The sequence below is a fragment of the Xiphophorus hellerii genome, chromosome 5 (genome assembly GCF_003331165.1).
Source record: "Xiphophorus hellerii strain 12219 chromosome 5, Xiphophorus_hellerii-4.1, whole genome shotgun sequence".
NCBI classification, from domain to species: Eukaryota; Metazoa; Chordata; class Actinopteri; order Cyprinodontiformes; family Poeciliidae; genus Xiphophorus; species Xiphophorus hellerii.
Window position 1 is genome coordinate 3,315,937 of NC_045676.1, and position 22,485 is coordinate 3,338,421.

A 22,485-nucleotide genomic window follows, 5' to 3' on the forward strand; every position below is an offset into this window, starting at 1 on the left:
ATTCACTCCTTATTTTAAAAAAAAGTCCTATTACTGGGACTATTACTAAGGCCATTGTACTTAGAAAAAAGGGAGTAAATTTATGCCAAAAACCAAAGAAATTTAGAGATTAATCTGAGAATCTTTTTTTTAGAAAAAACATGGAAATTTCTGTGTTCAAAATTGGAAAATTTGCAAGATCAATCTCAGAAATTTTCTAGAAAAAACAAAAGAGTTTCTGAGCTTCAAAAGTAAAAGATTTGCATGAAAAGAAGCTCAAAAATGGTAGATTAATCTCAGAACTTTTCTTATAAAAAGGTGGAAATTTCTGAGCTTGAAAAGTTTGAAGTTTTTAGATTAATCTCAGAATTTTTTAAAGAAAAACCTTGGAATTTCAAAAGTGGATTTTTTGTTTACATTAAAACTGAGAAATTTCCAAGTTTTTTCTAGAAAATTTCATAGATGAATATCAAAATTTCTCAAGATTTTGGCAGAAATTTTATCCTCCTTTTTTTTCTTTCTACAGCGGCCCCAATACCTTGAAAATTACGTAATTAGAGTGACGTTGTGGAGAAAAACAGCCTTTTTGTGGTATTTGGCAGCCTGACCTGCTGGTGTTTCCTCGTTAAACGGAGAGTCGTTAAGTCGTGGCTCGTTGGTCCGACCCGGATTGCTGCTGTTGCTGCATCTGCTTTGTGTTTGGTCTCAACAGGATGACATCTGATGTGTTGAGGATAAATTCAACCTTTACTCTGAACGCGTTTAGAAGGTTTTTTACTGTAAATGGCTTCTCCACTGTCAAGTAGAAAGTTTTGGTTGCTTTTTATTTTATTATACTTATTAAGAATTTAAAAATCTAACTGCAGAAACATTTAGGGAACTTAACTCTCAGGTGACAAATATATTAAATTACATCCTTTTGTTTATAATTTCAACAGCTTTTTGTTTTTCTTTTCTTGAAAAATTGCTTCTGAATTACAGTGGTATCAGTTATTTATGTTTTTGTCTTTGCAGTGATGACACTCACTTCAAGACCAACCCAAAGATCCCGGGTATTGATCTGAACTCGGTCAGAACGCTGTTTGAGGTTCTCAGCAAACCGGCCTTCTCTGGACTCCTGGAACAGGTAATAAACCACAGATCAACATGCAGCTTTAAATGATTGACTGAATAAAAAATGTTTGTTTTTCTGTTGGATCACATTGATCTCAGTTTGATTATCTGGTGATGATGTCACCCTAAAATTCCTTTGTCTGTCATTGAGGTTGTTTGGTTTGTACAAAAGCAGAATTTTAATTAAAAAGTTGACTTATTTACAAGAAAATAATTCCCTTGACAAGGAAATGCCCAGAAAAATTTTCCACTTAACAGTGTCTAAATGTTATGGAGGGCCAAAAGGAACAAAGTTACATAAAAATACATAATACAGTTATGAACTAAATGTACAATAAAAGATATAAAGGTTTAGTTGAATGTTTGACTTTCATTGGTAAGTTTGACAGATAAAATTATTCACTTCAGGAATCATGAAATAATGAAATACACATTTAATTCTCTGCACAGGCTATTGTAAGTTTGTATTTAAATGTTTTAATGACTTTCAATATTTTTTTGTCTATTAAAGTTGACATTTAAGTTAACCTTAAATGCAAAATGTATATTTGTACAGTTTTGGTTTTATTACTGCTCTGAATATGTTGTTTCAGTAATTTGCCTTATTTTGAGTCTGTACACTCCAGTTAACAGCTAATCAATTACTTGATGAGTTGAAGATTATTTCAATAATCAATTGATCCGATTAATTGTTTCAGCTTGTGCATCCATTAATGTTTCACTCACTGATTTCTGGAGGTAGAAGTTTTCCTGTTTCCCTACTGGAAGCTGGAGAAGAACCATTTCCATGTAACGCATCATTCCCAGGGTTCCTCTGCATGTGTATTAGAGTTTGTTTTTGGATCAAGTTCTGCCGCCGCTCTTAAAAAAGAAACGGCAGCTCTGACTCATCACTGCCGGTTATGGTTTAGTAATTGTAGGTTGGGGATTGTTTGAATGATGTCAAGATGACTTTGCAATCAGTGGTAAGAGGCAAAAGTCCAGAACCATTAAAGTCCTGCTGCCTTAAAAGTGTTTCCTGTTCCCTCTGCAGCTTTTTAAAAGTCTGATTTATAAATTAAAAGTAATAAATGTGTGTTTTTGAGGCCTCCAAGAGTTTTGAGAGCCTGCTGATCCCCCAACTACCCCGCTCGCCACCGGACGTTGAGGCCATGAGGATCTACCTCATCTTGTCCGAGTACCCCGCCCTGCAGGACTCCAAGAACTACATCCGCCTCACTATTCCCCTGGCAATGGCTATTCTCCGGCTAGACGCCAACCCCAGCAAAGTATTGGGTATCATATTTCCATGCACACACTGCGACCAAATAATCCCTAATTTCTTTTAGGGTAATCTGTGAAGTCATTTGAACGGCTTTAACGGGCAAAGCTGAAGTGTGTTCCTGCTTTTTGGTCATGTTTTCTTCCCGTAGATAACTGGTGGTGCTTTATGGACGGCAGCTTCTTCACCAGAATGGTTGACATGTACAAACACATCGTTGTGTTCATGCTGACGGGCGGCAAGACGATCCTGGTGCCCGTCTTCTACGATAACTACTTCCTGGCCACGCTGCAGCTGCTGGAGAAACTCCACAAGGTACGGATCGGCTGATGAGGGAAAAGAATCCCAGAGTCCCAAAAAATGTTCATCTTAAATTTTTCATCATAATTTATGTGTTCTGTTTTTCATTTAAAAAATATAAATACAAGTTGAACAAATAGAAAAGTTTCTGACATAAACAATCCCAAAGGAACTGCTGCAAACCATAAGAAATATTTGAATAAGATCAAATTTGATGTGATTAATAAAATGTTACATATTTTCTTACAATCAAAAGAGGAGATTGCAATGAAAAATGTTATTATTTGGTAATAAAGTCATAATACAATATGATCATCTAAAAGTATATAGTATTACATTATTGAATATTCTGTCTTCTATCTATTGATATTGATCATATGTCTTCTGTGATTGTATATTGTTGTTGATTTATTGTCCTACGTTCTGCCTGAGCTGAGGAGAAAATGTTTTACCGCTCTGAGGCCCAGACCCGTTTTGTGTTGCCAGGTAAACTTAAGGGCGAATCACGTGGAGTACAGTCGCTTTTATATCCCAGACATCAGCAGCCTGGTGGACATCCAGGAGGACTACCTCAAATGGTTTCTGACTAAAGCTGAGATTGTGAGCGCAGCGTCGCATTTCTGTGTTGTCTGATGCCGATTATTCGCAAAGTATGCATAATCCTGACATTTTTCTGTCCCGTTTTATTTTGATTCCTAGAAAATGGGCTCCTCCCCCTCACAGGTATTTTGATTTTGAACATTAAAAACCTTAAATCAGTCGCGTTCATGCTGGGTTTGTAACGCTGTGAATGTTGCGATCCCAGCAGAACGACTTTCCCTCAGTGAACCTCTGTGCCTTCCCGTTCATCCTGAACGCCCAAGCCAAGACGACAATGCTGCAAACAGATGCTGAACTGCAAATGCAGGTAAGAGCCTCTTAAGTCTGTGCAAAAGTTTTCAAGCACCAAATAATCAGACTTTTTTATGATGGGTCGTCCCCCAGAAAACTTGCTAAGCTAGGGCAGTACGTGGTTTTGTGTTAAATCTTAAAAGTTGTCAGGAATTTGGAAATATGACTAGAAAATGAAATTTTATTGGAAGACATTACTGACAACACTTAATGCAGGGGTCTCCAAAGTGTGGCTCGGGGGCCATTTTTGGCCCTTGGATTGATTTGTATGACCGCCAAACTGTAATTCAAAAGATGCAAATTTGACCCGTCCAAATTTGGCTGAAGCAGATAGATTTTTTATTTGTAATCATGGCAAAATTATTACAGACATTTATTGCAATGGAAAATGTTAAGTACAACAGAGAGTCTTTGTCTTTTTTAGTAATTAGAACCACGTCTGCTCAGACTTTTACTGAAAAGCCAACTCGGCTGAATATAGTGTTTTGAAAGAAAGCGACCCAAATCATCATTTTATACTGAGAATAAATTTGTTAACCAAACCCAGAAAATAGAAACCTTTCCTTTAAAACAGCAAACATGCAAAGTTAAATAAATGGGGTTTTTTTCTGTTTCAGTTAAAAATGTAATTACAGAAGACAAGCCATGTAATGCTTGTCACATTCATAAGTAAACTAAATTAAAAACATATTACTTAAAAACGACAGTGTTGAGTCAGCATATTTGTATGTTTAACTAAATATTATTAAGATGCAAAATTCAGAAGGTTATTGAATTAAGTTTACTTTGTTTTCCTAAATCCTTCCGATTCGTTTAATAATGTTTTGCTTTGCTAGTTGATGTTTCATTTACATTAATTTGTTAAGTTACAAGCACACACACAGAGCCAAGTGTTGTCTGAACACACATCGAGCGAGTTTGAGATGTAAATGCTATTCTTTGTTCATAAATATATATGGGCTCACATCAGTTTGACTGCAAACCTCTAAAAGTGCATCCATAACTCAGCCTTTATAGTCACACTCTTACAGGTTTGTATAAAATGAAGAAAATTAGTTGGGAGAAAGAATCTTTATCTGCTTTGAAATTCAATGAGAGAAAAAAACAACTTAATACTTGAGTGCAGGTCTGTTTTCCACTCTGCTGTTCTAATTATTCATCTCTTCTTTTGCCAAGATGGCCGTCAGCGGTGCAAATCTGCACAACGTCTTCATGCTGCTCACGCTGGAGCCCCACCTTGCTAGGAACCCATATCTGGTGCTGCATGTGCGCAGGAACCATTTAGTCAGTGACACGCTGCGGGAGCTCACCATGTACTCTGATGTGGATCTCAAGAAGCCCCTCAAGGTGAGCAGATCCCTGATTCTTGCATCTCAGTGGTATAAAAATACGGGAATACGTTTGGAAAATGTTCCTTTTTAGCAGACTTTGTTCAACATTTGATTGTTTAAAAGTTGCTTTCAGTCACCCCGGTCCAGCCAGTCTTCATTTTGATCCTTCCTTATTTACTTCTGTGTTTTCCCAAAGTACAAGTACAGCTTCAGAAATTAGAATATCATGGAAAAGTCCAATATTTTTTGTCAATTCATTTCAGAAAGTGAAACTCATACAGATTCATGACAATTTTAATTCTTGACAGAATTTCTCTCCAGTCACTGTTCTTATTGCATTTTTTCCTATGACACTTTTTCCTTCCACTCAACTTTCTGTGAATATACTACAGCCGTTTCAGTACATTCTAATCTTCTGAGACACTTAATTTTGCTCTTTCATTAACTGTAAGTTGGGTGGAAACCATTAATCAATTATTGAAATAATCGTTAGCTAATAAAGTATTTTATTAATTGTTAAATGGAGTATACAGATTAAAACAGGCAAATTACTGAAAGAACAACATACTTAGAGCAGTAATTACACCAAAATTGTACCAAAGAATCGATACATTTTGCATTTCCGATAAATAAAAACCTTTCTATTGCTGTGAATATTTTCTACCCAAGTGGCATTTTAGCTTCACCAAATTCAAGTTTAATAAAAGAAAATTTTTTTTATGTTAGACATTTTTTTGGCATTCACTGAAAAAGTAACTGAATTATTTGTTCATTTGCATTTCTCATGTATTTCAGGTGTTGTATAAATTACGCTTAAGTGATTCAATGAAAAATCTGCACAGTGAACCAATTTTTTTTCCATCACTTAATTAATCGTCAGAATAATCAATTACTAAAATAATCGGTCAAATTACAAGAAATTGTTTTGCATGCATTCTAAGACAACAACAATCAAACGGTGAAGAACTGCAGGAAAAATGGACATTATTTAGAAACCTTTAGAATAACTAAACACCTTAAAATTGTATTAAGAAGTCAGCTGTCACTGTTCTGTTCCTTTTCTATGTGCATGTTCTTTTTTTTGTTCTGTATTATGTAACAAAAGAAAATAAAAATAATGTTTTTAAAAAAAATTATAAGAAATAAACTCTTGAAATATTTCATTCTAATGAATCTGTACAAGGGTCATTTCCTGCAGAGCCAAAAACTAAACTTTTTCACAATGTTCCAAATTTTTAAAGCTGTACTTGTTTAAAGAGAAAACTGAAAATTGAAGTCTTGAATTAATACATAGAAAGTGTGTAGCAACCCTTTCTACACTCACTTTCTTTCATTATCTGCTCCCTCCAGGTGATCTTTGATGGCGAGGAAGCTGTAGACGCAGGCGGCGTAACTAAAGAGTTCTTCCTGCTGCTGCTAAAGGAGCTTCTGGATCCTGTTTATGGGATGTTCACTCATTATAAAGACTCCAACCTGCTGTGGTTCTCTGACAAGGTAAGCAGGAATCAACCTGATTTTACACAAATCCAAACATTGGACTTTAGATTAAAATGACAGCAGAGGGTTTACCACGGCTGTGTGGGTTAGTCGCACTCCGCCTTTTCTGTTGTAATTCACGTTTTATAATATATAAAAGTTTTATAATTTGCGTTACAACAAGGCCAGGTGGATCGAGTGGACAGAATAAAGTTGAATTCGTTTTTAGACTTTATGTTCAATATTTGCAGCTTTAAACTTTTGTTGATCCTTGAAATGATCAACAGGATTCATACATGCCAGGTTTATAATAGTTTTAGGTTTTCATTGTAGTTTTATTTCATTTTGTCTTTCTGTTTGTCTAATTCAGTTATTTTTTAGAGTGTGTCTGCTAGTTTTTTCAGTTATTATTAGTCAAATATTGTTTAGTGTGTATTAGTTTTTTTCTTCATTTTTGGTTAATTTTTAGGTGCAGAATTAAAAAATGTCAAAGTATTGTATTGTGAATATGTATACATTGTGTAGGTAGAGAAAACTGTACAGAAGATGCAATTAAAAAAAAACTGTATTCAGTTGTTGAATAAGCAACTGACTGAGGTTTTCTCCAAACTTTTGCCGTCGCCATTTTGCCACCATAGGAGAAAGGATTTCCACGTTTTGCCCACAGCTGACATAAACTGCTTGTGAGGTGTGGAGGTGGAAGAAAAATCATTTTCACATCAGTTTGAAAGACTAATAAATGGATTCATAAGCACAAAATCAAAAATATCATGTCTATAATTTTAGTATGTCTCAATTAAGTTTATAAACACACAATATACTGTAGTTCCAGTTAGTTATAGTTTTCCCCCTATTAATTACCGTTTTTATTTATTTCAGTTAACAAAAATGTTTTCTGAATTTCAGTTTTCATTATTTTGCTTGTTTTATTTAACTATAGTAACCTTGATGCAGGCAGATGTTTGCTGTTATTTGAGGTGATCTGTGGGAACAAAACAAGCGCCTCCATGAGGGAACATGTCCCTGAACTTTGACCCTTATTAGATCTTGAGGTAAAGCTGTGAAGCTACCATGTGCAGTTTAGTGATTCAAATCGCACTGCTTTATGTGACTGGTGCCCTAAAAAATGTATTTAAAATGGGAATGTTTCTGAAGGGCAGTATTTGGGTTTGTGGGGCTGAAATTGCTGTAACATGCAGTAACAGCCGTACGGTTACCTAAAATAAAGGAGCAATAAGTAGTTCATATCGTCACTTTTATATTTTATCACAATAGTACCACAAAATAATGTAACAAAACCTTTAAGCCCATATATTCCAACCTAACATTGAATCATATTTATTTATTTTTTATGCTTTCATTGAACAAACGGTGGGAAACATAATAACTAACAATCCTGACATTACGGCAGCTGTTTTTTGTTTTTCCAACGGGAATTTATTATGACAACTATAAATCAGAATTATTATCAGAAGAAATTTATCACCATAAATGATAAACAATACAATAAATGCACTCTCCAACAAACTGATTTAAATTTGAATCAATTCTGACAGGTTTTCAAGTGTTCAGACAGAAATATGGAAAAAGAAAAACATTTCAAATCTGATGATGTGAAATAAGAGGAAGTTTCCAGATGTTTTGTTTTTCTCACATTCGTTCAGCTGAAAACAAGTCTGTGAGCTTCAGTATTGTGTAAATGTGTTTGCATTCCCAGTGTTTTGTGGAGCAGAACTGGTTTCATCTGATCGGGATCGTCTGCGGTCTGGCCATCTATAACTCCACTGTGGTGGATCTGCACTTTCCTCTGGTGCTCTACAAGAAGCTGCTGGACGTGTCGCCTTCACTGGACGATTTCAAAGAGCTCTCGCCAACAGAAGCCAGGTTCGCTCCACTTTTTATGCTTCAAACCGAGACACAACTCCCACTGTAAACGGTTTGTTACACACGTGTTAAACTCCAGGCACGGGGGCCAAATGTGGCCGTCTAGACTCCACAGAAACACATGAATAGAGCCTTTCAGATAACAGATCTGTGGTTAAATATTAGAGCAATTTTTAGCTTTTTGCTGTTTTTGTCTGCGATATTTTGAAAATTTATCCAGAGATCCCCACATTTTTTTGCTCTTAATTTTCTATTGTGAGTTCATTGTAAATTTCCCACAAAAATGGTCAAAAACATCGGGTTTAAGTGATGCTAACTTTAAGTGATTCATATCCCTATCCCATGGTGAGTGTCAAAAGGTTACACGTACTGTTATCCAGAAATGCAAATATTTCTAAGTTAGCACCACAAATTCTGTGATTTTTATTGCAAAAAATAACAAAAACAATTGCAAACTGATCAGTGTGAGAATATGCTCAATATTATTTTATTTTAAGAAGTACTTTATTAATATTTTAACAGTTTAATAGGTTTTTTCAATATATTCTGGAACAATCAGCCCTTTGAGAACATGATCTTCATAATGAAAATGAAAATGGTTCGACAGTCCCGGCTTATTGTGTAAAACTTCTGCGTCTCGGTACCAGTAAGTTGATTTCACGACAGACTCACTTGGGTTCACTGTATTTAGCTTCTGCCCCATATTATTAAAAAAATACAATAAATAACCCTAAGCTGAGCAGTGGCTCCACATGCAGTTAACCGCAGGTAGCAGCAGATAAGAGTTCTAAAATTAAACATAGCTAAAATGTACAATATTAAAACCAGATATAAACATACACAAAACATTACAAAATTTCACATGGCGCACTGTATATGATTAAATTTATCTAATATATATATCAAAATATAATACTTGTAAAGAAAAATGCAGAACTGATCCCAATACATACCACAGTTACCAACGGCAACAGAAAAAAGGGGGAGGAGCTGACGGTTGGTGGTTGCTATGGTAACCACCAACCGTCAAGAGCAGAACTTGATACACCAATCAAACAACTTCTTGACTAAACAAAATAAATTCAAAGAAAAAATACATTTTGACAAAACTTCACATCTAAAATATTGTTAAAATAAAACCGTGTTACAGATGCGTACATTCATTTCTTTATTTATATTAAAGTAAGAAAGTGGATGTTGCTCTGGGAGGACTGATGTCTGTGTTTCTGTAGAGCATAATTCTCCTCATATAACTATTGATTTTGACGTTATCTGCGTGGAGAAGGCCTGCACAGCCTTCAGCGCCACAGAAACGTCATTTTGGAGGACGTAGATGGTGGAAATGTTCCAGAATCAATGCGGCACAGCAGCTGCAGTTCCTGCTCATGATGACCTCAGTAGGAATAAACATCCGTCCCATTTTGCTAATTAGCCTCTTTGTCGTCAGACTGTTTGACCTCTTTCCGTGTCTCCTGTGTTTTGGAAATAAATCTTCTACGTGTTGCTCGCAGGAAAACTAAAGAGCACACTCCCGCTGCGTTATATCCTGCTTGCTACTGTTGGTTATAATCAGCCACATGTTAAATTGTTATTTATATGTTTCATGGACTGTGTTTGTTTTCTTTTTTTGTCCTTAATAACCATTTTTCTGTTTTCCAGGAGTCTTCAGCAACTTCTAGACTATGAAGGAGGAGACGTAGAAGAGACGTTTCTTCTCAGCTTTGCTGTGTGTAACTTCTCATAAATGTTTTAGCTGATTTTGGTATTGGAAAAGGAATAATTATGTTTTTTTTAATTTCTCTCTATTGTGTAAAATACAGTTGTCTTTGATTCTGCAACAGTCAATTTATACAAAATACTTTAGTGAAAGAAGTAGGCATTTTATACATGCATTTTATGTATTTATGTGTGTAGGCATGCATTTATGTGAGCATGAATGCATAAAATACAGCTTTAAAAATTTTTTTAGACAAGAGAATTACTTTCTTGTTTTTGTGATGGCTGATTTAGTTCTGTGGATTAGAGGTGTAGCAGACATGTTTGGGTTTGTTGCTGCTGCCACAGACAATTGTTGACACTCTTAGTAGCTTAACTTATTTGTGGTGTTCCTCAGGGATCGATCATTACCTCCCTTTTATTTACTGATTACATTCTACCTCAAAATCACTATACGGGTTCTGTGTAGGTCAGAGTATTCTCAAATTTATTGATGATGAATCAATGTTGCTTTCCATCGTAGATCACCAGGGAAAACTACGGGATGACAGAAATCAAGGAGCTGATTCCTGGAGGAGAGAGCATCGCTGTGGACAAAAACAACAGGTTTCACAACTCTGCTAACTAAGAGCTTTGTTAATAATAAATATTAATATTTCAGCCCAAACAGTCCATATGGTCCATCTGGCAACCTGCATGCTTTTGCTTTCAGTTGTCAGAAATACCTTTTTTTTCTTAGTCCAGCCAGAGCCACAAACGTGACCTAACGTTTTGAAAAAAGATAACATAATTTTTAGTTATGCATGAATTCAGTTCAGTCCGTTTTAAAATTAGAAGAACTGATCCCAATACATACCATATCATATCAAGAATATATTTTTTAACGTTATCTCCGATGCAGTTAAATAAAACATTACCTTTTCGTCTCTGATGGGTCACAGTGACATTTTCTCCTATGATGTGAAGCCGCTGAGTGTTAAACTCAGGAACAATTGAATCGAACGTTAGGGTCACTGTGACCTCTTCAAAAATATCCCTGAGTCTTTGTCAGAGATTTTTTTATTAGTTTGAACAGAAGGAGATGTTAACGCAAGCGTTTCAGGTTTAAGAAGTAAAAGCGCTGTAAAAATTTTGTTTTCTTCTATTTATGCTTTTTTTCACAGATTTCAATGTTTCTGATAAAACTAATCTTACTTTTGGAGAAAAATAACCTCAGTAAATACAAAAAGAACTTCTAAAATATTTTATTTATTATTAGAAAAAATCTATCCAAACCTACCTGGATCATCTGTGTGAATAATAATTGCCTCATATTCAGTATGAATGATGTGTCACAATACAGAATTGGACTTTGGCTAGGCCACTCCAAAACTTTATTTTATTTCGTTTTACGTCATTCAGAAGTGAAAGGTCCACTTCTCTTTGTCATTTTGACTCAAACTGCTGCTAGTTTCACAGTGGCCAGACTAAGAATGTTGGTTTTTGAAATTTTGAAATTACAAGAATATTATTACAAGACTAGTCATAATAATACAAGGGTTGTCGTAATAATAGTAGGAATAAGAACAATAAAGTTGAAATAATGCGAGAGAAGTTGTAATAATACAAAAATACAGTTGTAATATTGCGAGGATAATCAGAATAATTTGAGAATAGTCTGAATAAAACCACTATAGTCAAAATAATGTGAGAATATTGGTTATAATGTAAGATAGTGGCAATAATACAAGGACGTAGTTATATTGTGAGAATAGTCGCAATATTTCAAAAATAGAATCAAAATAATACAAGAATCAAGTTGAACTAATGGGACAACAGTCATATCAAATTATTATTGGCATTAGGTCTTTCCAATTACTGTGTCTATTTAGAAGAATCAAACCACCGTATTTATGTACTTACCAAAATAAAGTGGTAATATTATGAGAACTGGTCATGTCAGATCTTAATAACTCAAAGTTGTTTTTTTTCTCATTAAAACAACTTTTTTCCTTAAAATTTTACGACTTCTGGTAATTTTGCATCTTTAGCTAATTCTGACTTTATTCTCTTAATCTTAGTCTGGCCCTTTTACTCCGAGGTCTTACGACTTGAGTTTAGAGTCGCAGGTAAACATTGAATTTAATGCAGTGTTTCAGCCTAACAGATTACAGATTTAAGCTGCTTAAAGAACGCCACTCAGATGTAAAGAGCTTCACCTTGAGCTTATTATTAATGTTCTTCTGCAGAAAACTATGAAAACAATATGAACACCCAGATGCAGACACGGTGACGGAGGAACAGAGCGTTTATGGTTTGTAAACGCTCTGTTCCTATGAAGCAGAAGCTTCAGGCAGCTGAACGACTCGCCCTGATTGTGTTTCAGGAAGGAGTTTGTGGAGGCCTACCTGCGCTACGTGTTCTCCGACTCGGTGAGCGAACAGTACTCGGCCTTCTCCGCCGGCTTCCTGAAAGTGTGCGGAGGGGAGATCCTGTCGCTGTTCCAGCCCTCTGAGCTGATGGCCATGGTGGTCGGGAACAACAATTACAACTGGGAGGAGATGGAAAAGGTCAGTGTTACGACCCGTCTATGGATACCAGATCACAACATGAAGGATCCATCCTCTTCAGATCCCAAGCAGACGACACACACGAAGTTGAACATTTTATAATGTTATTTATTTTAAAAAGATGTATTTTTGATTGAGATGTTACAAGAAGTGGAGCATATGGCTTCAGAGTGAGCTATAATGCCGAAAACGACAAACAAATGGAAACTATCTGAATATTACCCAACTTACCTAATTGAAAGTAAATAAACCAAATGACAAAAGCTTACCTCCCTAATGAAGAAAAACATGAGAAAACTAAGGAAACATAAATGGCAGCTTATTCCTACAACTCCAAGAACTTTACAAGGTGTTAACAGACAAACTGAGTGGCCGTTTGAGATGAGCTGAAGATGGATGGCAGGAAGTCTGCGTCTGCAGCTTTTATATCCGTCACCTCCAGGAAGCCACCAATTGGACGTCTCTGGCGTCTTCTGGGAGCCAATCAGGGACGGGCACCTGCACACTTATGTTTCCATAATTAACTTTACTGCGCCAGTCATAACAGTCATTAAGACAGCCTGAACACGTCTGCCGACTGGTTCAGGTCTGACCCAGATTCATCATTTAAAATCAGAAACAAAACCCAGTTTGGTTTTAGAAACAGGTGGAAGTGATTCACTTCTATACGTTATTGCCATTTGATTTACACTGGAGCATTTTATGGGTGAAATCTAACATTTTTTTTAATTAAAGCAACTAAAGAAAGTATTTCTAATGGCTATAGATACGTAGCAACGTGACATCATGCGCATAAGATCCCGCCCTCGCTGGCGATGACTACCATTAGTTTTAGCTGTCAAGCTTTCAACATAATGCTATAAATCTTATATTTACGTAGGGAGGAAGAAACCTCACTCTGATCTTTTGACTGAGGAGAGAATCTAACATGACACATTCAGGTTTCCATGAATACGAAGTGAGACGTTTTCTTCTTCTTCTCCTGTCTCTTTACAGAACGCCGTTTACAAAGGGGAGTATACCGCCACTCACCCGACAGTCCGACTTTTCTGGGAGGTTTTCCACGAATTCCCGCTGGAGAAGAAGAAGCAGTTCTTATGTAAGCATTTAAATTTTTCATTGGTTCATGATGGATGGCTGCTGGAGGATATAAATACACGACTGCAGGCTTTTTGTTTCATCCCATGTTGATGTTTTTGTATGAATGTGCCTTCTTTTCAGATAAAACACTTTAAAATCTTTTTTAGAATTATTTTACTGTAGACCTCTTGGCTGTTTTTGCAGTTTAATTTGTTTTGCACTTGACATAAAAACATAAAAAATTATAACCATTCAGCCAAATTTTTGCAACTGAAAAAACCCAGCAATCTACAAAACAAATGTAAAAAAAATGCAATTACAGAAATGAAACCACAGATATGTTTAAAAATCATTAAAAAAGTAGGAAAAATGACTCCCGGTCTTTCACTAAAGACTAAAGAGAAATACTACAACCACTAAAATCTGACACCTGTTTACATTTTGTAAAGAAGGAAGTTGTGCTCTGCTTCTACTTCAGAAGTTTTCACGTGGTTTCCTTCAATGGTTTTTGCTGCAGCGCCCCCACAGGCTAGGAGGGGAACAGGTTTTTCAAAAGTTTGGTCTGTTTTACACAATGCAGTGTGAAAGTGAACTGCAGCTGTGGAAAATATAACAAATTTTGCAATTTCCCCAGCTATCCAGTGTGAAAACACCTAAATGTAATTTTTAGACAGAAATAACCTCCATCGTAGATCTTAAAGTCATGTAAAACCGCCTTTTTTGAGATTTACTTTGTGTTATGAAGTTATTCCCTTATCAAAACAAACCAGGAGTGTTGCCTTGATTCTTTCATGCATGTTTGAGAAATCCTTTAATCTCTATGGCAACCATTTAGCTGTGGAAAATGCCTGGGTGGATCTAGCCCCGCCTTGGAGGCACAGCTCCTCCTCAGAGCTTCAGTTTCCAAGTTTCAGAGCTTCTATCTCACAGAGCAGCTCTCCCCTGCCCCTTCAGACTAGCCAGCATGAATTAGCAAACACCTGGTGGAACTGCTGAGCTCATTAAAGAGCTCAGAGTAATGCTGGTTAAAACATTATTCAAGGGTTAATAGAGGAGCCATGTTGTGATGACTTCCTGAAGGCGGAGTTTCAGAAAGAGCAGGAGAGACAGAGACCCAGTTCAAGGTGATAAATTACAAAGTCAAATTTCTTTCAAGTGATATTTGATGTATAACAACTAAAGATAACATAGTTACTTTATTCAGCTATAAAATGGCATTAAAACACATAAAACTGCTCGTTCAGTAATATTTTTTGGATCTGTCGGTGTTGAATTGAAGCGTCGTTCTCCTCTTCCAGTGTTCCTGACGGGAAGCGACCGCATCCCCATCCACGGCATGGAGAGCCTCCGCATCGTCATCCAGTCCACCACGGCGGAGGAACACTACCTGCCCGTGGCTCACACCTGCTACAACCTGCTGGACATGCCGCGCTACCAGACCAAAGAGACGCTGCGCCGCCGCCTGACTCAGGCCGTGGAGCAGTACGAGGGCTTCAGCCTGGTCTGAGGCGCCGCCGCTCCTCCGGGGGCTTTCACGCACTTTAACGCGAGTATCAGCAGGAGGATGCTGGACGCACTCCATGTTGATTAATATCTTAAATCTACAAAGGTCTATCTGTATAAATGATGTTTTTATATCGGTTTTACGGCTGGAAAATGTTTGAAACTATAAGGGTTTGATCAGCCGACGTTGATATTTGGAAATAAGTCATTCAGATAAAGAGATTGCTTCCTGAAATTTGCACAAAAAAAAACCAACACAAAATCTTACCAAGTATTTTTTGTCTAGTTTCTAGTGGAAATGTCTGAGTTCACTTGAAAGAGACAAAACTAACTTACAAGTAACTTTTCAGAAAGATATAGGAGCTTGTTTTAAGTTAATAATTCCTTAGTATTGATTGAAAAGTTCTAGATAAATTTAAGAAGAATAAGAAGACATTTTTTCCACGTTATAATGCAGATGTGTCCAAAGTGCGGCCCGAGGGCCATTTCTGGTTCTTGGAATAATTTTGTTTGGCCATAATTGAAGTTCAAGAATAGTACAAATCTGGTTCTCGTGCATAGATGCACACTTTTTCTATTAAGGCAAGTTTATATCTACTTACAGTTTTCTTTTATTTGTTTATACTCAGAAACTTGGGCACACCCTTCCATTATATTTTGTAATCACAGCGAATGCTCTAGAAGAAAATTTAATTTTTTTTATTGCCTGGAGGTAAAAACCCAAAACATTTTATAGGTCGACAAAACAGAAAATAATTGTCTCAACAAGTTAAATCACTGTAAACATTAAGGCAAACCTCATATTAGTGTCTGTTTTTATCTAAATTTTACACGTTTCATTTATTGTTGTGCAGATAAAGGATAGAGAATTTACAGCAATGTTAGTTTTGCTTTTTTAATTGGGGAGAAAAAAGATCATTTTGGCTCCTGAAGACTTTCAATTAGATTTTAACCGTCGAACCAGAAACTTCTCAGCAATATTAAGAAATATTGACTTGAAATAAGCTCCTATATCTTTCTAAAATGTTATCTGCAAGTTAGTTTTGTCTTATTTCATGTGTGTTAAGATATTTGCACTAGAAAGTAGATCAAAAATAATAAAATTTATTGTATTTCCAGAGTGAGCTCAGAAGAATCAGTACCAGTTGAATTTTTTTTCTGAATTTTTTTGTTTCCTTTTGCAAAGTCGTGTATTTTCTATTCCTTAAATTATATTTTTCACCTCTAAAGACTCACCTTGAGACACTATATTTGTTTTTGTTGTTTTAATTTATGAAACAGAGTGTTTTTATATTTTGATGAACATGTATAAATGTGTGCAAACAGGACTTTGAATCAAATCTAAAAAAAAAAGCCCTGATCTTTGGGAGGGCGACAGTCACGCTGATCCTTTAAAGTCCGAACAGCAGGATTTCCTTCTGGGGAAAAGAAAGGAGTCTCTGGCCGCTCATCGCTCATCTGACGCATTTTAACTCGCATTTAACGGCGCTGCCTTCTTTACCTAAGGACATGAAGCTGACTTTTAGTACCTGGTTGTTTTCTGTGTGCATGTTGTTGGGTGAAACAGATTCCAGCGACGACTCGCTCTCATGCGTTGCAGTGAAGAATGAACTCGATATTTTCGCTCCAGTTCCCAGTAATTCTGAGGATTGAAAAAAAAAGAATTACTTCATGTTCAAGGCAACTTTGAAGTATTTCCCAAAAATGTCACATAATGGAAAAATAATCAGATCTTAGCATTAGTACGTGTAATTATTAGCTACTGTATTATAGGTTAGCAGCAGCTAATTTGCTGCTAATTGAATAAATACATATTTTAATGATGTATGCATACTGAGTACTTGGCATATATAAATATATATATAAATTTGTTCTAGAGCTTGCTCTGATATCCATTTATTCCTGAGGTCCGACCTCTTGGTGTGATGTGAGTGGAGTCGTCTTGCATATCTTAACAATCTCAAAGTATAGCCACTTGATCCGCTCAGCAATAACTTGAATCAGAAAAGTTGTGATGTAAAAGAGTCTCTGGGTTTACCTATGAAGCACCTGAAGCTGTTCTGCTGACGCTGCATCCCTCGGCTGGAGCTCCGCGCTGCATGTTCTCACGTTCGACAGGTTGTCATTTCCTCCGTTCAGGCTGGTTTTCCTACAGACTTTAGTCCTATGCAAAGGTTTGTGCAGCCCTTGACTTTTCTGCACCTTTTATTGTGCTTACAGAGGATGTGATTTGTCTGAAATCTACAGGAAGCGCTCTGTTCAAGCCACGGTTTGAAATAAAATATATTGGAAAAGATGCTGTAGGAGTTCATGGCTGTTTTTCAGTCGTTTTTTAACAAATCTGGTTCACACATGTTTCTTTCCTGAAACATGTTTTGTTTAATGGCTTATCATTATAGAGGGGGAAAAAATTACATTTCTGTCCAAAAGATTTTTAGAAAAAGAATGAAGTTTCTTTCAGATGGAAGATCAGAAATTTTTGAGATTTCTTTTTTTAATTTCTTGAAAAGTTGAGAATTTAAAATCTACATTTTTCTGCAAAAAATACCATGAAAATTTGAGTTTCAAAAGTTGAAAATATAATCTTTCCAAGATTAATATTAATTTTTTAGGTCAGTAATTTTCTTCTGAATTTTCAACTTTTGAAACTCCAGGGGGTTTCCCAAGGGTTTTCTAAAAAAAAAAAAAACTTCCGAGGACGACAGAGACACAAAGACTCATTTCACAGAAAACATTCAGCCTGAGCTCAGCAGACATTTTAGAGATTGTCAGAACATTGAGGAAAAAAATCAAGGAAATTTCTGAGTTTAAAAAATAAATTAAAAAATGCTACAAAAAAGATCTAAATTTGAGATTCATTTTTTTCTAGCATTGCTTTTTTTTCAGACTCAGAAATTTCCTTGATTTGTTTTCTCAATGTTCTGATAATCTCAAAAATGTCATTTTTATTCTAGCAGATTTTTCACTTTTTTTTTCCATCTCCAAAGGCCCAAATACAAAGTTGTAGTACACTGCCGTATTGAGGCCATTGTGGATAGAAATAAGGAGCAAATTTCTGCTAAAATCTCAGAAATCTTTTAGAAAAACTTGGAAATGTAAAAAATTTTCAAAAGTTGAAATTTGACTTTTGAAATTCAAAAATTGCATTTTTTTCTAGAAAGTTTTACTTTTCCTTACTTTTTAGGAATTTGATATTTTTCTAGGAAATTAATCTGAGATCTTTTTTCTAGAAAAAATGAGGAAACTTCAGATCTTCAAACGTTTTAAAACGCTTATTCTGAGAACTTTTTGAGAAAAACTGGACATTTCTGAGTTTCAAAAAATTCCCGTAAGTTTAAATTTTATGATTTTTGAAATCCAGATATTTTCTTGGTCTTTGTCAATTTTCTGAGATTTAACTCAGAAAAAGTAAAAAATCTGAGACGACACTTTTGAGAAAAGTTGACATGTCATAAATTCTTTAGAGAAAACTCAGAAATTTCAGAGTTTCAAAAGTTGAAACTTAGAAGTTGAACAGCGCATACAGCAGTAAGACTCTTCTCTCCACCCCCTTGGTCCTGATACGCCGTCGTAACTCTGACACTGTTGGAAAACATTTTTTTCTTTCATTTTCCATAATTTTAAACACTATTTCAAATGATAACGAGTAATTTAAATCGAACCTTGTATAGCACTTTATAGAATGTAATTTCCAAAAAATGTTTCTCTTCATCTGCCTCTTGATCTCTGAAACTTAAGCTCAACCTTATTTTATGCAAAACAACAAAAAACAAAGCACAAAGGCAACCCAATCTCCGTAAAAATATGATTTAATTCATATTATATACAAAATACAATTTTATGTACTAAAATGTACACACTCAGGATTTGTTAAGCCTGGCCAGTGTTTACACTAAGTGAAAACAAAATTCACGCAGGTAATCATCCATTTTGGAGAAGGAAAGGAGAAAAGTACTCGCTCACAGAAAGGTAAACAAACTTCGTGATCCGTATTTACAGAGAAACAAACGGGCGGCCATGTTCTGGCCCGGCCTGGTCTGCTTTGAACAGAAAACACCAAACAGTGACTTACAGATCAGCTTATCTGGCATAAAGTAAGAAGCATAAACACAAAATCCCACAAAACTCTTGAAGTGGTCACAAAAATGGGCAATTTTGATTGGATGAGATCGGTGCCTGTGAGGGTTGTAGTGAGCAAGTGCTTGATTATTAAACTTCTAAAGAAGCAAAACTAAAAGATTATTTCAGACAGAACATGGTGGCCAAAACTGAAATAACAGAAGCTATTCATTTTGATGAAAACTGATACAAACAGTAACATCTCCCTTAGAAAAATACGCATAAATACACATCTTCATCACAAAATCCTTCAAAAATAACAATTTCACGACTAATTTCTTCTAAATAATATTAGGATTTAACTTTAACAATTTCTACAGTTTAACATAGGAAATAAATTCTCTTAAAACTTTCAAATTGATAGAAATAAATTATCAGTGATTTAGGTTTATTTGTGCGTGTGCTGCTTTGTCTGAAGAAAGTTCTTGCTTCAAAGTTGAGTTCTGATGAAGAAACTGGTGGCTTTGTGTTCCCAGAGCAGCAGTTTGTTCCCAGTTTAGTCCAACAGAGACAGAGATGTTTGAATCACAGGAAACTGAGCACCAGTCTCGATACAGTTTTTAAAAAAAATCCACATCAACTCAGATGAGCTTAGTCGAGTCTCTCTTGCTGATGAGAACTTCCAGCAGTCGCAGTTTGGCCTTCACGTGTTTGTATTCGTGATATTCGTCTGCAAGCGGGGAGCGGTCCTCCTTCTGCACAGTTCTGTGAAAAAACAAGACAGTAAAAATCAGCAAATGAATCTGGAGAGAAGCTCCAACATGAAGGAGTAGACGCTTAAACATGGCTCCTTCATACCTTCCATTTTGTCTGAAGAATTGGTCCTCAAACTCTTTCAGGTTCTTGCGGATCCTTTTCTTTTCCTCTCTTGTCTCTTGAAGTTGCTCCACAAGTTCCTGCCTGCGATCGAGAGGAAAAACAAAACATTTAAATTAAACATCTGACCTAATCCCACAAATAGTTTATTTTTTTGTTTTTCTTTATAGTAAACAGTAGGCAGAACAATAAAAGTTTGGATGTTTGGCTGAGGAGTAGGTATTAGCCTAAGTAGCAATTAATTTCTATTGCTGTTAGCCTATAGAAGTCAGGCTAACTTCTATAGACTCTAGCTCCTTGTGTTATTACACACAGGTAATGGCTGATTAACAGGTAATGGCTTCAGTAGCCATTACCTGTTAATCAGAATAGCTGCGAGCTAAAATAGCCATTAGCTTAAGTAGTTTTAGAATGACTAACTAATCTATTGATTAGCTGAGAGGCTAAGCTCAATAACTAATTCATGTTAGCATGAGTAATTTGAGATGTTAGCTTAACTAACCGTTTCTTTGTGTAGCTGTTAGCTTAAGCAGCCGTTTGTTTAAGTATGTGTTGTCCTTAGTGATTGTAAATCCAAATAGCAATCAGCCTAATTAGTTTTGTGAGTTTTGAAAAGCTTGAGTAACTATTACTCTGAATAGCAGTTAATTTATGTTACTGTTAGCTTGTTCAGATCTGAAGCTAAACACTATGACTAGCTGTTGTTAGCATCAGTAATCTGAGTAGATGCTAGCTTAACTAACTTTTGCCTTCAGTAGCTGTTTGCTTGTGTAGCTGTTAGCTTGCGTGCCATTAGCCTGAGCTACTGGCAGGTTGGGCAGCTGTTAGCCTAAGTAGCTATTTGTTTGAGTAGCTATTAACTTTAGCAGCTGTTAGTCCAAATAGCTACCAGCATGATTAGCTAGCTGCGAGTTTTGAAAAGCTTGAGTAACTGTTACACTGAATAGCAATTAATTAGCTTGTTTAGCGCTGAGGCTAACTAACCCATGTTAGAATGACCAGTTGTAACATAAATACTGCTTAAAATACGCAGCCATTAACTGCAATAGATCTTAACCTTGCTTCAGTAACTGTTAGTTATTCAGTTTCAAAAAGTCTGATAAGCGCTGAACACCACAGAACACAAGAGGGCGTGTTTTTCTTCTTCATGTACTTACATGGTGGCCGAGTGCAGGTTGGACAGCCCCATGTCTGCCGTGGTTTTGGAGGGTGAAAGTTCGTCCACGGGAGAAATGAAACCGTCCACTTCCTCGTCCATGAAGCTGAAAACGCTGAGCTCAGGCTGAATGCTTTCTGTGAACTGAGTCTTTGTATCTCCGTCGTCCTCCGAGCCGTCCTCCTCCTCCTGAAAGAAAGTAAAGAACAGGACATGATTAATAAAAAAGAGCAGCAGAAGACGAGCAGTACAAAGGGTTAAAACCAAACCGGATTGGGGGGTTTAGTCACAGAAGGTCGTGCAGGGTTAGTACTTAAATCACTGCTTACACCCATTAGTGTTGACAAATGGAAGAGGAGAACATTGTTTAAGTTTCTCATCACCCAACATAAAGGAGCATCCACGCGACACGGTGTTTCAAACATCAACAGCTGCTGATTTAATTTAACAGCTGTACTGATGCTGAGGCAGGAAGCAGGCAGCTGCCCAATCAACAGGCACCAACTAGCTCCATCAGAGGGGAAAATGGTTGCAAATAAGAAGGATGAGGGGTCTGAGGGAAACAGCAACAACAGCAGCAGCTCTTCACCTTGATGTCGTCGAAGAAGAGAGCGGTTTCACCCTCGATTATGGGCTGAAGGAGGGGCCCTCTGCGCTTGCTGGAGGGGGAGCCCTGTGGTGACGGTCAAGAAGGGAGGAATTAACCACACCAGGATGCATCTACAGCACGGCCACACGGAGGAGGAGGCGCACCCCGGCGCCTGCATGTCTTTTTAAATTAAACGTCATGGTGTGGAATTAACACATGCATGTAAACAATGAGCATATGCAATAAAAGCACTAATTTTATACGATGGAGTATTAAGGTCACTGTAGATAGAAGCAAAAATGAAAAAGGAGTGGTAAATGTCTGCCAAAAAAAATCAGAAATTTTCTAGAAAAAAAACTTGGAAAAAAAAACTTCTGAAATGTCAGAATTTCAAAAGTCAAAAATGTTTGAATTTTTCCACTCAAATTGCCAAGTTTTTTTCCCTCAAATTCTTGAAAAAAATTTTCTGGCAAATTCTGGACTTTTCAAATTTCCAAGTTTTTTTCTAGAAAATGTCTGAGATTCTTTAGTGGCAATTTACTCCTTCTTTTCTAGTACACCAGTGTAGTTTTGGTTATCCACTTTGTTGAAATAAATCTTATCAGTTTATATGTCAAAACATTTTATATTGATTGAAAACGTTAAACTTTTGAAACTCAGAAATTTTCTCGTTTTTTTTTTTCAAAAATTCCAGATTTTTTGGCAAATTTCAGACTTTTCAA

General features: G+C 36.2%; 2 protein-coding genes across 8 annotated transcripts in view; one reads left to right on the forward strand and one right to left on the reverse strand.

The window, feature by feature from the left end:
- The window catches only part of herc3 (HECT and RLD domain containing E3 ubiquitin protein ligase 3), a 34,168-nt gene extending 16,789 nt beyond the window's left edge, over positions 1-17,379 (forward strand). Inside the window, exons 12-25 of one of the 2 annotated variants that reach the window (XM_032562590.1) lie at positions 994-1,105; positions 2,178-2,367; positions 2,505-2,668; positions 3,140-3,253; positions 3,353-3,376; positions 3,459-3,560; positions 4,721-4,891; positions 6,226-6,369; positions 8,069-8,235; positions 9,895-9,961; positions 10,475-10,557; positions 12,317-12,500; positions 13,497-13,599; positions 14,879-17,379. In XM_032562590.1, coding sequence (XP_032418481.1) covers positions 994-1,105; positions 2,178-2,367; positions 2,505-2,668; positions 3,140-3,253; positions 3,353-3,376; positions 3,459-3,560; positions 4,721-4,891; positions 6,226-6,369; positions 8,069-8,235; positions 9,895-9,961; positions 10,475-10,557; positions 12,317-12,500; positions 13,497-13,599; positions 14,879-15,087 — 1,834 coding nt within the window. In that variant the 3' untranslated portion in view covers positions 15,088-17,379. The remainder of the gene's footprint in view (positions 1-993; positions 1,106-2,177; positions 2,368-2,504; positions 2,669-3,139; positions 3,254-3,352; positions 3,377-3,458; positions 3,561-4,720; positions 4,892-6,225; positions 6,370-8,068; positions 8,236-9,894; positions 9,962-10,474; positions 10,558-12,316; positions 12,501-13,496; positions 13,600-14,878) is intronic. The other variant, XM_032562591.1, reaches the window with a different exon arrangement.
- A 1,495-nt stretch (positions 17,380-18,874) lies between these two features.
- Positions 18,875-22,485, reverse strand: part of fam13a (family with sequence similarity 13 member A) — a 66,916-nt gene continuing 63,305 nt past the window's right edge. For 4 of the 6 annotated variants that reach the window (XM_032562918.1, XM_032562920.1, XM_032562919.1 and 1 more), the window contains 4 exons: positions 21,764-21,847; positions 21,176-21,363; positions 20,001-20,102; positions 18,875-19,907 (listed from right to left, as the gene is read on the reverse strand). In XM_032562918.1, the coding sequence (XP_032418809.1) occupies positions 19,784-19,907; positions 20,001-20,102; positions 21,176-21,363; positions 21,764-21,847 (498 nt within the window). In that variant the 3' untranslated portion in view covers positions 18,875-19,783. The remainder of the gene's footprint in view (positions 19,908-20,000; positions 20,103-21,175; positions 21,364-21,763; positions 21,848-22,485) is intronic. The other 2 variants (XM_032562921.1, XM_032562922.1) reach the window with 1 other exon arrangement.